Source organism: Lagenorhynchus albirostris, chromosome 14, assembly GCF_949774975.1.
Source record: "Lagenorhynchus albirostris chromosome 14, mLagAlb1.1, whole genome shotgun sequence".
In the NCBI taxonomy this organism is placed as follows: domain Eukaryota; kingdom Metazoa; phylum Chordata; class Mammalia; order Artiodactyla; family Delphinidae; genus Lagenorhynchus; species Lagenorhynchus albirostris.
In genome coordinates, this window is record NC_083108.1 from 88362454 (window position 1) to 88377431 (window position 14978).

A 14978-nucleotide genomic window follows, 5' to 3' on the forward strand; every position below is an offset into this window, starting at 1 on the left:
TTTTTTTTCAGTTGACCGGGGTTAAGACAGATGCAAGAACAGGTCCTGGATAAAGTAAGACGTACAAGCAGGACATCCCTCCTCCTCTCACTCACGGGGTAGAGTCAGATTCCCTACCTGCGCCTGGCCTGCTCACCCCCCGGCGCCCGCTCCGCCCCAGGGAACCCACGGCCCCAGGAACACAGCTTCCCGCCCCCGCCCCCTCCCGCTAACACCCACCCCCAGTTGGGGAGAACTCCGAGGAGGACCCACCGCTCGGGTGCACGCTCCCCTCGCCCTCCCCCCTCCCGCGTCTCCTCAACGTCCGCGCGCCTGCGCGCTCACCTGTCCTCGGAGTGCCTGCCTCTCGCGTGGGAACGACCGGGCTGCAGCGGGAAGGGAGGCGAGAGCGCGCGGAGCAGGCGGCGGCGCCGAGGGCCCTCAGCTGGGAGGCGAAGAGCAGAGCCGCGCGCTCCCCAGGCCCGCGGAGCCAGGGCCGGGACTCCACTTCCCAGGAGCCTCCGCGCCGCCCCGCGGAGCGATTCTGGGCTTTGCGTCCGGCTGCGCTTCTCGGCGGGTCGTGAGTGGACGTGGAGCGCGTGCGCGTGCGCGAGGGCCCGGGGCGCGGCGTGGGCTGTGGGGACCGGGTGGGCGCAGGAGGCCGGGCGGGGACCGAGCTGTCGCCGCCCGCCCTGCGGACCCGCGCGGGACGCGGAGGCCCGGATGTGGGCGCGCTCGCCGAGCCGCTGCCTTTGTGACGGTGCCGCCCCGTCGGCGACGCTCCCGGTGCTGCGCCTGCAGGTGCCGATCGCAGGTACACGCGAGAGGGCTGGATGTGGTTTCTTCCTAGCGGGAGGCGGCGGCGCCGCCGTTTCCTCGTCTCCTCGCCGAGGCGGACGGTTTTCACCAACAAATGGTTTTTCTTCCCTGTGGTCTCCCGGCCTGAGTGATCCCCACTGCCACTTGGATTCGCTCGCCTTCGCGTTGGTGGGACGGGACCCTGACGCCTGTACGCGCCGGGCGGTGGTGGGGAGTTTGAACCACATATTCTCAGCGATGCAAAATAAGATTTCTTCTGTTCCCGTTTTTTTTTTTTTTTTCCTTCCCAACTGGGGCCAGATGTTCAAAACTTTGCATATGGCCTTTCCAGCATCTGCTAAACGTGATCATGCTCTTTTTCGTTAGAGTAGGAAATTTCTTTACAGTAAATGTCCTAACGTTCCTAAAAGACATCCAACGTGGTTATACTGGTTTAAAAAAATATATACTTCTGGATTCTATTCCTGGATATTATAAAAGTTATATGCTGCAGACATTGATGAAGTGGGTATACTTTTAAGAAGTTTGGTGGCAGAAAGGGCTGGATCGATTTCTATTTCTGGCTCCAGTCTAAAAATATTCATTAAAAAAACTTTTTACTTATTGAGACTTATTTTGGCAGTTATTTTCCTCAGAATTGCCTGTCTTATCAATATTTTCAGTGTTTAAGATCCAGCAGGTTCGGCATCTCTAGCTCCTGGCTTCCTGATCTTCAGTTGTTGGGTTTTCTTTTTTAATCAAATAGATTAATTGAGGGTGTGTGTGTGTTTAACCAGTTTGACTTTTCAGAGATAGCTCATAATTATTATATTTTTATTTTCTCTTGACAGTTAAACGAATCAAATTTGTACATAATCTAACACCTGGTATGAATGTGAAAGATGAGGTTGACATCAAAATTACCTAGATCCCACCCAAAGTATATGGAGAAGCAGAAGAATTTAAGTTCTATCTTTACTTCATATACAGAATATACTGTTAAAGAAAAAAATAAGAAGTAAAAGGGAAGACAGGTTGTCATCCACAGTGCTAGCTAAAAAATATTAGTCACCTTACCAGTGTTGACTAAAGTTAACCTGGGACATAAGTAGCACAACCCCTTCCTGCCCCTTTTTAAACTACCTCAATACTGCAGTAATTTTCTTCGGCGACCTAACTAATCTCCTCTTCTCTTGTTTCATTAAAATTGTCCCTCTGTCTTGCAAAGCCTCCTGGACAAGTGGATGGCACACATTCCTGCCCTTCTTGAAAATTGTTCATTTGTTCTTTCATTCCCTCTCTCAACACATATTTCTTGAGCTCTTAGCATGTGCCAGTCACAGGGCCAGTATTTGAGATACATATCATAAGTTAAATGATTAAGTCTGCTTATCAGTATTTTATATAAACATCGCAAACTTTTGTTTAGGACAAGATATTAATAGTATTTACATAGATACAAGGTGTACCTTCTGGAAGAGAGATGACAAACTATCTTATTAATTAACTGCATCGCCAGCATGTACAAGAGATTTAGTTAATATCAATGAGTTTAGTAAAGGGACTGGAAAGAGCATATATATTAACAGATTGCTTAACTGTCCTCAGTAACAAATTTGCAAATACCTTTGTAGAAGAAAGTCTGTTCACAACAGGAAGAAGATACCTAGTAATTTTAACTAGAAATGTATCTGAATAATAAGAGAAAACTTTAATATAATCCTAGAGTCATAAATAAGAATAAAGGATGAGTAGGAATGAGAGCAGTTCTGTTTATGGATTAAATGCACTTGTCAAGAAAATATTATTGGGATTGTTTTTTTAAAGAACCCCATGCAATTTGTTCTTTCTTTTATGTCTCCATCTTCTTAAAAATGTTATGAAAGTGACTCCTTTTCCTTTTAATTAGATGAGAAAATGTTTCTGTTAAAGGAAAAATACTCCTAGAAATGATGAGTTCCCTTGGTTTTCATCACATAATTCAAGCACTGAAAGCTTAGTAGCATATAGTTTAAAAAACATTTTAGTTTTAAAAAATTTTTGTTTTAAGGAAAAAGACGTTTCATTGTGTGATATCTCCGTTTTGCTTACAATAGACTTTCACCTGTAGTTTTCCTTATAGCATGACTCAGATCAGCCAGGGTCTTAAATCTTCTGGCTCTGAAGCAAGGTCAGGACTGGTGTGTCACCGGCTGTATATGCATCTCTGGCTTAGAACCGACACCAGGAGCATAATTTTTGCCTCTTTCCACACAATACCTTTCTGCTGTCTCATCCTTACCTTTTCTGGTCAATATTTTATTATGAAAAAGTTTGAACATACAGCTAAACTGAAAGAAGTTTACAGTGAATACTTGTAACCTCCCCTCCTAGACTCTACCATTAACATTTTACTATACTAATTTGAACATATATCTGTCTGCCCTTTTCTTCATCAGTCCCTCTTTTTTGGGATGCATTTCAAAGTAAATTGCAGCCATCAGTATGCTTTCCTGAAATACTTCTGAATGCATGTGCATTGTTAACCAGAATTTAATGTTTGTTTCGCTTATGCTTTTGATGTGAAATTTACATAAAATGAAATGCACAACCTGAGAGTGTCCGTTTGTTGAGTTTTCACAGATGCACAATCTTTGCGGAGTATGGCTTTGCTGTCTCTTCTGCTGGGTCCTTTTGCTGATGATCCCTTGTCCTTCACAGATGCCAAATACCAGTGAACTTATTCAGAACCTTAAGAGATCTGTTCTCTTTTATTAAGAATTACACACTCCATATGCCCAAGCAAAACGCTATCCCCTAGAAGGTCTCGCCGGTCCCTGGGCTCTGGTCCTCAAGCACTGGGTCTTCCAGTCTCCATTGCCTGCCCTGAGGGCAGACATCTGTAGAAACCACAGGTTATCGCCAAGTGTTTGACAAGTGCCGGAGTGAACAAATACAAAGCACTGTGCTGGCCTCTTTCCAGGTTTTAGAGTGAGGTTATCCCAGTTCTCAAGTAGTCCTTCATCTTACAGGGAGGTGGGCAAATGAGCCGGGCGTTGAAGTGCTAGGAGCGTGGGCAAAAGGCTCCAGGGATTTCCTCTGGGACGATGGGAAGGCTTTTGGAAAAGGTGGCATGTGAATGAGGCTTAGAGAACATGGGGCAAGTGCAGTAGGATTGAAGGTTGAAAGGTTGTCAGGGCCCAGAATGTGGATGGTTGTGATCAGAGCTGTGCCTGGAACCTCTGTGCCTCATATGGTAACTTCCATAGCCTTCTTGCTGGTGCTGGAAGCTTCTTTGAGGCCATCTCTGCCCTGGTGGTTTGCAGAATAGCAGCTCTCAAAAGACATCTGAGTCCTAACTGCCAGAAGCTGTGGCTGTATCAGCTTATTGGCAACAGGAACCGTGTAGATGTGATTCAGCTGAGCACCTTGGAACGGGGAGCCTGCCCTGCGTTATGTGGGTGGGACAGGGGGGCAGAGGGTGAGGGTCGGAGGACTTGTGACATCGGAGGCAGCAGGGCACAGGGGGCAGTGACCTTGCTGCTGCGGGCTTCCTGCCTGCAAGTCTGGTCCCTCCCTCCGAGCTGTTGAGCCCACCCCTGCCCTGCTTCACGCCTACAGACACGCCCAGGTCCGCATTTGATCCTACGGCCTCTTCTAGCTCCGCCCTTTCACTGCTGTTCTCGCCTCCAAACTTTTCAGCCCTATTGTGGAATTTGTCTGCTGTTCCCGCTTTAGCGAACCTTCATCTAGCCAGTCAGGGCACTAGAATCCCTAATTCATCTGAACTCTGTTAATCCTCCCTTCCTTGAAGTTCTCCCTTCTGGCTTCTGATATACATCTCTACAGCTCTTCTACAGATCTGTCTGTAGATCTTCTCATTCTCTGGTGGATCTTTCTCTGCTTCCTTTTTGGGCTTCCTTTTCTCCTCTGTTTTCTTCCTAGATACTAATTTATCCCACAATTTTTTTCCCTTTTAGATCTCCATGATTTTTTAAGATTAATTAATTTATTTTTGGCTGCGCCAGGTCTCTGTTGCTGCGCGCGGGCTTTCTCTAGTTGCGGCGAGCAGGTGCTGCTCTTCGTTGTGGTGTGCGGGCTTCTCATTGTAGTGTCTTCTCTTGTTGCGGAGCACGGGCTCTAGGCACACGGGCTTCAGGAGTTATGGCACGCGGGCTTCAGTAGTTGTGGCTCGCAGGCTCTAGAGCACAGGCTCAGTAGTTGTGGTGCACGGGCTTAGTTGCTCCGCGGCATGTGGAATCTTCCTGGACCAGGGCTCGAACCCATGTCCCCTGCATTGGCAGGAGGATTCTTAACCACTGCGTCACCAAGGAAGTCCTATCCCACAATTTTCTGGTCCTACAGTTTATTTTACTCTCCATGGTATCTTTGGTTGATTTTATACACTGCCATGGTGTCATCTGATAATGCTGTTACCCAGCTTTACCAGATGTTCTGTCTCCTGGTGAGCTTTATAGGAATCATGGCGCAGGGATGTATAATCTCCCTTAGACCCCATCTGTCTCCTTCACCTGCATCAGAGTAGATGAATACGTCACCCCCAAATCTGTGCCTGAAGATCCACCCCCACTCCCCGCAAGAAGTTGTTCTGTTTGAGAATATAGCTGTGCAGCTTGAGTAGATCCAGGTAGAGCAGAAATGCGGATGGCGGCTGATACAGCTGGATAACCCTCACAGCTAAACGTGTCCTTCTCCCTCTCCCTTCTCTGGCTCACGCACCGTGTGCACAGCCAATCCTACCCCCAGACATTATTGTCCATTCTGTCACCCAGAAACCGGGGGTCACCTTGAGCCCTAACCTGTATTCCCATTCACATCTAATCAATTCCATTGCTGCGCTCCTTTGTGCTCCTGTATTCTGGATTACAGTTTCCCTCCTGCCTGGTTTCTTTGCAGGTGTTTCATCCCCCTCTAGTCCATCACACAACTACCTCAAAGGCAGACACATCTGTTGTCATTGCCCGGCTGACAGCATGTGGGCAAGAGCCTGTTTCTGAGGACGGCAATTTGGGCCTCTGTGACCTCGACCTGGCCTGTTTCTGGCTGCTCCCTGCCCTGCACCACATTCGACGGCCACACTGAGCTTCTCCCCCTACGTCACCGTCGAAGGCCCTGCTTTTGTTCATGATTCCCCACCCTCGCTTATCTGCCTGAACTCAGACGCGTTCTGGACTCAGCCTTAGACCCCCAGCTCCTGCTGGCTGCTGTCTGTGTTCCATGGAGGTTGGTTTCTTCAGCTTGCCTTAGCTGCTGAGGGCAGGGATAAATGCTTCGCTCACATTTTATCCCCTGGGCGTGGGACACAGCCGGGATCATAGTAAAGTGTTCAGCAATGATTTAGAAAAATGACAGAAGATCACAATAGTTATCAGCTTACCTGCTGTTTCCCTAAATACAAATGAAAACCCATCCTGGTGTCCCTCCCCTGGCAATATCTGTTGTTACGTTAGAGAAGTCAGTTTTGTTCAGTTGCATAAGAATATCCTTTGTAAATCTGGTGTCTGATGGAAGGATCTGATTACCCCCAAGAAATGGTAGAAACTGAGAATTAAAGAGACTCCATGACAGCTGGGGTCAGTGGCTGCCAACCGTGGTGCACGTCGCACGTCAGAAGCACCTGCAGTGCTCCCTCCCCAGAGAGTTAAATGAGAAGCTCTTGGTGGGGGAGGGTGGCGTGGGACCCAGGTATTAATAACTTATTAATATAGGGGGAAAGGCCAGTGTGCAATCAGGGCTATAAACTGTCAGTTTAGATAAAGTTTTAAGTAAATTATCTAGAAGTGGGCGTTAAGGGAAATTAGGGTGACATAAGACTATTTGCTTTAAATCATAAAACAGGAGAGTCACTGGAATGAACCTTAGATGTCCATGTAAACTGGAGGCTGTATATAGTTGTTTTTTTTTTCTTTTTAAATAAGATCCTATTCAAAGTTTATCAGTGACCAGAAATTTCCTGCCTCTTTCCGTGACCTGATCTGTTACCAGGTGTTGTTTGATTAATGGTGTCTTATTATTATTGACTTGTAATTGACTTCTTTGTGACTCCACACATTTCTCCTAATTCTGCCCTCTGGAACAACTCAGAATAAATATTATCCCTGTGGACTTCCCTGGTGGTGCAGTGGTTAGGAATCTGCCTGCCAATGCAGGGAACACGAGTTCGATCCTTGGTCTGGGAACATCCCACATGCTGCAGAGCAACTAAGCCCGTGCACCACAACTACTGAGCCTGAGCTCTAGAGCCCGCGAGCCACAACTACTGAGCCTGCAAACCACAACTACTGAGCCTGTGCTCTAGAGCCCACGAGCCACAACTACTGAGCCCGTGTGTCACAACTACTGAAGCCCGCGCGCCTAGAGCCCGTGCTCCGCAACAAGAGAAGCCACCGCAGTGAGAAGCCTGTGCACCGCAACGAAGAGTAGCCCCTGCTCGCCACAACTAGAGAAAGCCCACACACAGCAACAAAGACCCAACGTAGCCAAAAAAAGAAAACATAAAATGTTTAAAAGTATATATATTATCCCTGTTCCACAGGACCTGTAAATGTGTGAAGACCATTCTCTTGCTTCACCCAAGTAATTTCTTATGCAGGCTGGACGTCCGTGGTTATTTCAGCCTTTACTCACCTGAGCTCAGTGAGGGAGGGGCCTGTCTGAACAGCTGTTTCTCTGGGCTCAGCCCCTGGAATAGTACTTGGCATGTGGTTCGTGAGCCCTTGGTTAACATCTGGATCAAGATGGTGTGAACAAGGAACACACGCGTTCATCCCACCTTTCCATCCTGCTGACTGGATTCTGACTCCTGGAAATGAGCCTGTGCTCCTCTGATGATACCCCACAGAGAACACGTGTCTGCTTCTGTGTCTTAACTCCCACAGCTGGTGTGTTCAGCTAAAATTACTCAAGTTTCTGGGGAAGGGTTAAAAGAAGTAAGGACGGACCTGTGCCTGGCATCAGAGACCTCACCCCAAGCAGACATGACCTTGGGCAGGTAGCTGTGCTCTCTGGCTGTACTTTTGTTCAGTTCATGTTGCTTCCTGTCCTAGGGACTGTGGGAACACAGAGGTGAAGGAACACTAAACCTTCCTGGAGAAGTTAGGGAATGACACAGGAAAGGGTGATGTTTGATCTTGCAGGATGGGTAGGATTTTACCAAGCGGCATGAAAGGGCAGAGCCTTCCTGGCCTAGGACTAGGGCGTGTGAAGAGGTTGGGCAGTTCAGGTGGTACAGCATGGATGGGTGGGTGGGGGGGTTGTAGTTTGATGGGACATTTAGGGCTAGTGAGGGAGAAAAGGGCCCGCCACAAAGAACCCTAAATCCATGCTGAGGACTTGGTCCATTTTCCTGTGAGTACTGGGAGATCAGCAGAGAATTCTAATCAAGAAGCGCAGCTTACGTGTTTTACAGAGTTGATGCTGATGTGGACACTCATCGGAGTGAGAAAGTCCGGAGGCGGAGAAGCCAAGCCCGAGCCAAGGCCGTGGGATCTGGAGGGGTGGGAGCTAGAGAAACGTCTAGGAGGGGATTTACAGGCTGTAGTAACTGATTGGATGTTAAGAGGACAGGGTCTAGAAAGATACTTGTGTTACTTGTCCCTAGATATCGTGTATGTTTTTTAATTAACAAGCAGATAATCCTTACTGTGTGTCAGGCACTGTTTTCTGTGTTTCACAAATATGGACTCATTTAACTCTCGTAATAACCTATGGTAGGCACTATTTAGTCCCCACTGTACAGATGAAGAGACCGAGATACTGAAAGGTTAAGAAGCCACCTGTGAGCAGTGGAGCGGGGTCTGAACCTAGGCAGTCTGGCTGCAGAAGCCATGCTGTTAACCACAGTTGGGAATATTCAGTTGAGGTTGGGGAAGACGTAGGGGCAGAGGACAGAGTGATCTGTTCATTCCAGCCCAGCACTGAGCCTGTCGTGAGCCAACAATGGGATGGACCATGGGGTAAAACGAGTAGGTATGCTCTGTGCTCTGTAAGTGCCCAGGGGGCCATTGAAAGGGCGGAGACTGGGAAAGACAGAGAAGCAACAAAGGGTGACCTACATTTAAGCTAATCATAATTTAAAATTTTTATTAGTATTTTTAATTTTTAAAAGTGGATGTATAGTTGATTTACAGTGTTGTGTTAATTACTGCTGAACAGGGAATTCCCTGCTGGTCCAGTGGTTAGGACTCTGTGCTTTCATTGCTGAAGATGTGGGTTCAATCCCTGGTCGGGGAACTAAGATCCCACAAGCCATGCGACGTGGCTAAAAGACAAAAAAAAGTTACTGCTGTACAGCAAAGTGATTCAGTTATGTATGTGTGTGTGTACATTCTCTCTTTTCATATTCTTTTCCATTATGGTTTATCATAGGCTATTGAGTATAATTCCCTGTGCTCTACAGTAGGACCTTGTTGTCTGTCCATTCTATATATAACAGTTTGCATCTGCTGACCCCAGACTCCCAATCCTCCCCTCCCCCTCGGCCACTGAAAGTCTGTTTTCTATGTCTGTGGGTCTTTTTCTGTTTCATAGCTAAGTTCATTTGTGTCATATTTTAGATTCCACACATAAGTGATATCGTATGGTATTTGTCTTTCTTTTTCTGACTTACTTCACTTAGTATGATAATCTCTAGTTGTATCTAATCATAATTTTTTAAGTCATTAGAGAAGACTAAGAAGTACCAAGCTGTATAGAGGAAAACTAGGTGAGGGGCTACCAAAGTCAGTAAAGAGGTTCAAGAACAATTGAGAGGCCAGCAGTGCCTCTATAACAGGTGTCATTGGTGAAAACCAGTTTAGCACTGGTGAGGGGGTCAGAAACCGTAGTGCTTTTATTCATGTACAATAAGTATGGGTAGAATTGAAATGGAAATCCTTAAGATCTCCAGAAGACAAAGGGGGCAAACAGTGTAAAAGAAAGCAAATACAAAAGAGCCATCAACATAAACATATGGAAAATATTCAGACCTAGTATTCAAAGGGTGGAAATTAAAGATACAATCTAAATTTAAAACAAGTTAAAAGTGCAGTGTTTATAGACGTCTACTTCTGTCCAAGATGGAGTAACAGGGAGGGGATTTACCTATCCTCTTGCCCAAACAAACAGCAACAACAACAAAAAGACAAAATACATGAAACAAACGTTTAAAGACATTCGATATCAGACCACAAAGGACAGTTATCCCTGAGAGATGGAAAACCAAGCAGGTTAGCCCTCTGACTGCCCCGGTTTATTGCCTTGAGAGGGTTTCTAGGTTACAGCAGAGGTAGGGGAAGCTGAGAGGGGCTGAGCAGACCCTGAGTCCAGAATGCAGAGCTGAGGCTGGGGAGGGCAGGGCAGCAGCCTTCACAGAGTGCAGAGGGTGCCCTCGAGTGATCACACAAAGCACACACGGGGGAGGAAGCTGCAGGGAACAGCATGTGGTGTTCGCATGGGGGTTATGGCCATTACTGCTGGCCAGGCTGGAAAGCTCTTCTGATTCCTGGAGCATTGGGAGTGGAGCTCTATGAAGCACTGAAAAGAAAAATACCTGTCTGCTTAGTATCCTATATTTGGCAAAAGTATATTTCAACAACAAAGGCAAGACAACCTCCAGAATGGGAGAAAATATTTGGAAGTTATATTATCTGATAAGTGTTTACTATCCAGAATAGATAAGGAACTACAGTTCAACAACTAAAAGACAAATGTGGTGCAGTGATTGAGAGTCCGCCTGCCAATGCAGGGGACACAGGTTCGAGCCCCGGTCCGGGAAGATCCCACATGCCGCGGAGCGGCTGGGCCCGTGAGCCATGGCCGCTGAGCCTGCGCCTCCGGAGCCTGTGCTCCGCAACGGGAGAGGCCACAACAGCGAGAGGACCGCGTACCACAAAAAAAAAAAAAAAAGACAATGACCCAATTTAAAAATAGGTAAGGTACTTGAACATACATTTCTCCAAAGAAGATACACAAATGGCCAGTAAGCACATGAAAATAATGCAAATGAAAAGCACAGTGAGATACCACTTCACCCCTACTAAGATGGCTATATAATTTAAAAGATGGCACAAGTGTTGGCAAGCATGGGGGGAAGTTGGAACCCTTGTACATTACTTGTGTGAAAGTAAAATGACGCAGCCACTATGGAAAACAGTTTGGTGGGTCCTCAAAAAGCTAAACATAAAATTACCGTATGAGCCAGCAATTCCACTCCTAGGTATACCCGTCAGCAGATGAGTGGATAAACAAAATGTGGTGGGTCCATACAGCGGATTATTATTCAGCCATTAGAGTGAACTACTGATACAGGCTACAACATGCACGAATCTTGAAAACATTGATGCTGAGTGAAATAAGCCTGACACGAAAGGGCAAATATCGTATGATTTCCTTTTAACCTATAAGGGAAAAGAATCTGAAAAAGAATATATATATATATATATATATATATATATATATATATATATATGTAAAACTGAGTCACTTTGCTGTACACCTGGAACTACCACAACATTGTAAATCAGCCATACTTCGGTAATAAAAGGGATTTTTAAAAAATAAGAGGATTTGATGTAGTATTAGAAACATTCAGTTCCAAATGAAATTTAGCATGGAACTCTAGAGGTTGCAGGGTGTGGGAGAGGCAGTCTTCGGAGCTCTTTTCTTCCTACTCTTGGGGATTTCGGGCACTATAGGTGTATTTCTGGAACAGTCAGATGTCGTCTGGTTGTGTGGATATATAGGTACAGCAGTTGGTCTGAGGGAATCTAGACTCGCAATTAATGAGAACCAGGTCACAGCATCTCTCCTCAAGTTTCTGCCTTTTCCGCAGCTTCACCTGCTTGGGATCTCCTGTTACTCAGGAAGCGTCAGGAACGAGGAGGGCATGGAGGCCGAGTTGCTAACTGCCCGGTCCCACGTAAGTTGGGCTGCCTTCATTCTTTTTTGTTTTCCGACTGAGAATCCCTTTTTAGTTAAGGGTTCTTAAGGGATCCGTATCTCAGACACTTCCTCCAATAGACTAGCACTGTTTGTTTGCTTTATTTATAGCCGTAGTTTTATTTCCTTTCATATCAAAGAAACACAACTTGAACAGAAATGTGTGAAATATTGAGGACTCTGATGAGATGCTCTTTCGTCTACAATGAGGAATGACTGAGCACACAGCAAGCTTTCTCCCTTCAAGATGATGACAGAATTAGGATGTTGGTGCCTTTCTGAGGGATTCTCTGGTCCCTGGTGGTCTTGGGTGTGGGGCTGGTGTGTTAATTCCTCCCTGGGGACTGCCTGTGGAGGAGCTTGGGGACAAGTTAGGTAATTATCCAGGAGTAACTGCAACCAAGACAGGAAGAGCCCCGGGAGAGGGTGGGTCCTCTGGGGACAGAGAGATGGGTGGGGGACCCTCCTTCAGCCTCACTCAGCTTCGCCCCTAGGTGATTCCTCATACTTTACTTCTACGTATTCAAAACCCCACCAGAAAGCATAGTCTTTGCTTTTGGCTGTCCTACATATTTTGAAGGATTTACGGGAAGAAAAGTAGTCTATTGTATTTACCCAGATATTTACCCTTTTTCTTTCTCATCCATCATTCCTGAGATTTAAAGTTTCTCTCTTGTGTCATTTCCCTTCTGCCTGACGAATTACCTTTAGCATACTTTTAGAGCAGGCCTGCTGGTAACAAATCCTGTTTGTTTAACTTTCTTTGAGAATGTATTTTTCATCATTCCTGAAAGGTATTTTCACCCAATAATTGAAATTCTGGCATGACAGTTCTTTTCTTTCGGCATTAAAATATCCCCACTATTCCACTGTCGTTTTACCTTCACAGTCTTTGATGAGAAACGCTCAGTTATTCAAATGGGTTTTTTTCTGTGTCATCTATAGATCCCTTTGATGTGTCTAATAAAGGCCTTGCTTCTGTATCTATTGTTTTATTACTATTAAAATATAATCTCTTCTCTATTTTTTAAATGCCTACCAATATTTAGGAAAAATGTTTTGGAAATTTATTTTAGGTCATAAAACATGGCTAGGTTGGTCTCTTAAGCATAAAGTTGCACTTGAGCTCAAGACTGTTTTTCCCTTCTTCTCCTGCCTTATATTAGGTTCTAATTATTTTACATAAGTGTAGATTAACTGATTCTCCTTGCTTTAGCTGTTTACAACATACTTGATTTAAATGAAAGTGTTTCTGACAGTTTTTAAACTGAAAGCATAACATGGAACAGGTTTCTAGATAGTACGTACTTAATACCATTCCTTTTAGGACTTGTCCAGAATTCAACGTAAATACTACTCACTCCTAGAATGAGTTCTATTCTGTCCTGTTTCCCTACCCAAGTGCTATCTGCCTAATCTCTCTTTCTGTCAATATTCGGGAAAGGGAGGGCAGAGATATACATCAGGCTCAAATTTGCTTTGTGTTGTAGACACTGGTGACCTTCAAGGACATACTTGTGAACTTCACGAGGGAGGAGTGGAAGCTGCTGGACCCTGCTCAGCAGCTCATGTACAAAGATGTGATGTTGGAGAACTACAGAAACCTGGTGTCCTTGGGTGAGATGGACCTCTGTTTGGGGGTTTTGGGTTCCTCATTGATCAAAAGGTATGGAGAGCCTGAAGCATACATTGGAGTGTGAGCTTGGGGCCAGGGACCTAATTTCTTTGGGGCATGGAACAGGGTTTTCATACTCCTTCTGCTTTTATGAAAAAAAAATTGTTTTGGTTTGTTGAATTTTAAGAAATGTGTATTTTGCTGCCTCTGTAGCCCTACCTTGTCTACTCTTCAGAGCCCCCCAGGACTGTTGAAGGGGCCCGGGGTTGGGGGTGAACTGGGATGCTTCTTTGTGTCCAGCCCAGAGCTCCCAACCCTCGCCCAGTTCTTTATCTTTCACTGGGAACAGGGCATCAGCTTCCCAAGCCAGAGGTGATCCTGCAGTTGGAGAAGGGGGAGGAGCCATGGCTGTTGGAGAGAGGGATTCACCAAGAGACCTATCCAGGTGAGAACCAGACCACCCGTTTGGGGGAGGAGTCCCTGGCGAGAGTGGTCACTAGTTCTCTGCATTTCGAAGGTGAGGACTGGGTTTATTTAGCTTCGGTTTCCCCACTGCTAGTCTGCTTTCTAGTCTTGTCACACTTCCATTTGCATTCATTAAAATTATCTTTCTGATGTTTCCATCTCCGGGCTATTGTATAAAGAAGATGTGGCACATATATACAATGGAATATTACTCAGCCATAAAAAGAAACGAAATTGAGCTATTTGTAATGAGGTGGATAGACCTAGAGTCTGTCATACAGAGTGAAGTAAGTCAGAAAAAGAAAGACAAATACCGTATGCTAACACATATATATGGAATTTAAGAAGAAAAAAAAAATGTCATGAAGAACCTAGGGGTAAGACAGGAATAAAGACACAGACCTACTGGAGAACGGACTTGAGGGTATGGGGAGGGGGAAGGGTGAGCTGTGACAGGGCGAGAGAGAGTCATGGATATATACACACTAACAAACGTAAGGTAGATAGCTAGCGGGAAGCAGCCGCATGGCACAGGGATATCGGCTCGGTGCTTTGTGACCGCCTGGATGGGTGGGATAGAGAGGGTGGGAGGGAGGGAGACGCAAGAGGGAAGAGATATGGGAACATATGTATATGTATAACTGATTCACTTTGTTATAAAGCAGAAACTAACACACCATTGTAAAGCAATTATACCCCAATAAAGATGTTAAAAAAATTATCTTTCTGTTTCAGTGCTTGGTTCCAGCCCTGTTCATTTTGCTTTCCTGATTATTACTACTAACTCAAGCATCTGTGTCCTCTTATCTTTCATAGAATTATTCTATTATCTTTGCCTGTCTTTTCCCTGTCCTGTGTCCCTTCCCACAGCCTTCGATCTGCTGCTCTGTGTAAGCTCTGCCATGGGACCCCATCGCCTGCCCCTGCTCTGAGTTTGTTTTTTGCCGGTTAGCAAATTGCAGCAGAGGCGTCACCAATCCCTGTTGACTTAACCCTCCTTCCTTTCCAGAATTGCTGCTCTCAAAAACACCTGTTTTCTCATAATCTAGCTCTTTATTTAATTTTTTTTTACTTTAATCTTAATATCTGTAAAATGCAGACCACTGTGTGGATTTCTAGCATCAGTCCTTTCCCCAGCTCCCCTGTGTAGAGAAGATCAGCCTTCTGGGTTAAGAAATGAAGGCAGTGCTTCATCTTCCTCCTG

General features: G+C 45.6%; 1 protein-coding gene across 1 annotated transcript in view; it reads left to right on the forward strand.

The window, feature by feature from the left end:
* Positions 1 to 653: 653 nt before the first annotated feature.
* Positions 654 to 14978, forward strand: part of LOC132504506 (zinc finger protein 268-like) — a 65789-nt gene continuing 51464 nt past the window's right edge. Inside the window, exons 1-4 of the mRNA XM_060122010.1 lie at positions 654 to 793; positions 11588 to 11674; positions 13185 to 13311; positions 13659 to 13754. Coding sequence (XP_059977993.1) covers positions 11642 to 11674; positions 13185 to 13311; positions 13659 to 13754 — 256 coding nt within the window. The 5' untranslated portion in view covers positions 654 to 793; positions 11588 to 11641. The remainder of the gene's footprint in view (positions 794 to 11587; positions 11675 to 13184; positions 13312 to 13658; positions 13755 to 14978) is intronic.